The sequence below is a fragment of the Lucilia cuprina genome, chromosome 5 (assembly GCF_022045245.1).
Source record: "Lucilia cuprina isolate Lc7/37 chromosome 5, ASM2204524v1, whole genome shotgun sequence".
In the NCBI taxonomy this organism is placed as follows: domain Eukaryota; kingdom Metazoa; phylum Arthropoda; class Insecta; order Diptera; family Calliphoridae; genus Lucilia; species Lucilia cuprina.
In genome coordinates, this window is record NC_060953.1 from 64,760,508 (window position 1) to 64,762,073 (window position 1,566).

The window sequence follows — 1,566 nt, forward strand, 5'->3', positions numbered from 1 at the left end:
TAGATAGATAGATAGATAGATAGATAGATAGATAGATAGATAGATAGATAGATAGATAGATAGATAGATAGATAGATAGATAGATAGATAGATAGATAGATATACATTCATACATATAGCTACTTTAATGATTACTGATTCTCTTGTTAGTTTCATATTCCATTCGTTACAGAAAATTTTAATTAGAAAATCTTAGCAATCAAAAACAAAAAGAAATGTTGTCATAATAATTAAAGACTTTTTCAGGGAATCTTTTTTCAAATTCTTAATTCTAATTAAAATTCTTTTGTTATGTAAACTATTAGCTATTTTTTTCTCTCTCATTCTAACATTATTTTCTTTTGAATTTATAACATTTTCAGAACACATTTGAATAATAGTGAAACAGCAACTGCTGTGTGTTTTACAAATTCAACAACATATTGCAATTTTGATTTGAAACCACAACAACAAAAAGAATTGTGTGATTTCACAACATCAATAACAACTGCATCTTTGGTAACACCAACACCTACGCCTGCTACAATTACAACAACTACAATTTTAACAACAATAGCAGCTGCAGCAGCTTCAAGTGCCGCTGCCGCTACAACAAACAGAATATCATCACCATCATTATCGTCACCATCATCATCATCATCTTCGACATCATTGTCATCTTCTTCATCTTCCGCATCATCGTCGTCGTTGTCAGCAGCATCGCCTTCATTAACACCACCCACACCCATAAGTCCGTCCTTCGAAACATTACCACACAGTCCAGATGGGCATGCATCAGTAAGTTCAACAGCATCATCCAGTGATAATACAACAACATCAGGTAAGTCAGTCAGGAAGTTGGAATGAAAAAGAAAAATTTATATTGTATTCCCAAATGCTTAAAGGTAAAAAAATGGAATGTAGAATTGTAGCAAAAAAAAACAACTCCAATAAATTTTATTATTCTTCACTGTCGTTCTTCTTCTACTATGTAGATCATGACCCAGGAAATTGTTGAATTATATGAATTGTACATTATTGGACAAGACAGGCATACACACACATACAAAAGAAAATGAATGACATATTCATTTTCTTTTGTATGTGTGTGTGCGTGACTTTGTTTGAAATTCGTCTTAACACAGCCGTGTATCGAGAGTTGTGTTGGTTGGTCTATTGGGACCAAGTGATGCTTGTTGAAGTGGTTAAAAGATGAGAATAATGAAAATCTTTTAAATGTTTGTTCTAAGTATTAAATGTCAATATTATGTGCTTCAATTAATTTAATCTGTTGTTTGTAGGGGATGTTTAATATTCTAGGAAATTTTGTTATATGTAATTATTTCGGTAGTTAACTGTCATTAGCCTAATTAAACCTAGTGGAGGGATATTAGGGAATTTTAATTGGCTTTGAATGAAAAATGGAATTTATGTGTAAACTGACTAACCAGTTAACTAACTAATTAACTAACTAACTATCTAACTAACTAACTAACTAACTAACTAACTAACTAACTAACTAACTAACTAACAAACTAACTAACTAACTAACTAACTAACTAACTAACTAACTAACTAACTAACTAA

General features: G+C 30.9%; 1 protein-coding gene across 1 annotated transcript in view; it reads left to right on the forward strand.

The window, feature by feature from the left end:
- LOC124420284 (orphan steroid hormone receptor 2-like) overlaps positions 1–997 on the forward strand; it is an 8,705-nt gene extending 7,708 nt beyond the window's left edge. The window contains exons 4-5 of the mRNA XM_046952583.1: positions 363–820; positions 975–997. Of these exons, the coding sequence (XP_046808539.1) occupies positions 363–820; positions 975–997 (481 nt within the window). The remainder of the gene's footprint in view (positions 1–362; positions 821–974) is intronic.
- The last annotated feature ends 569 nt before the right edge of the window (positions 998–1,566 follow it).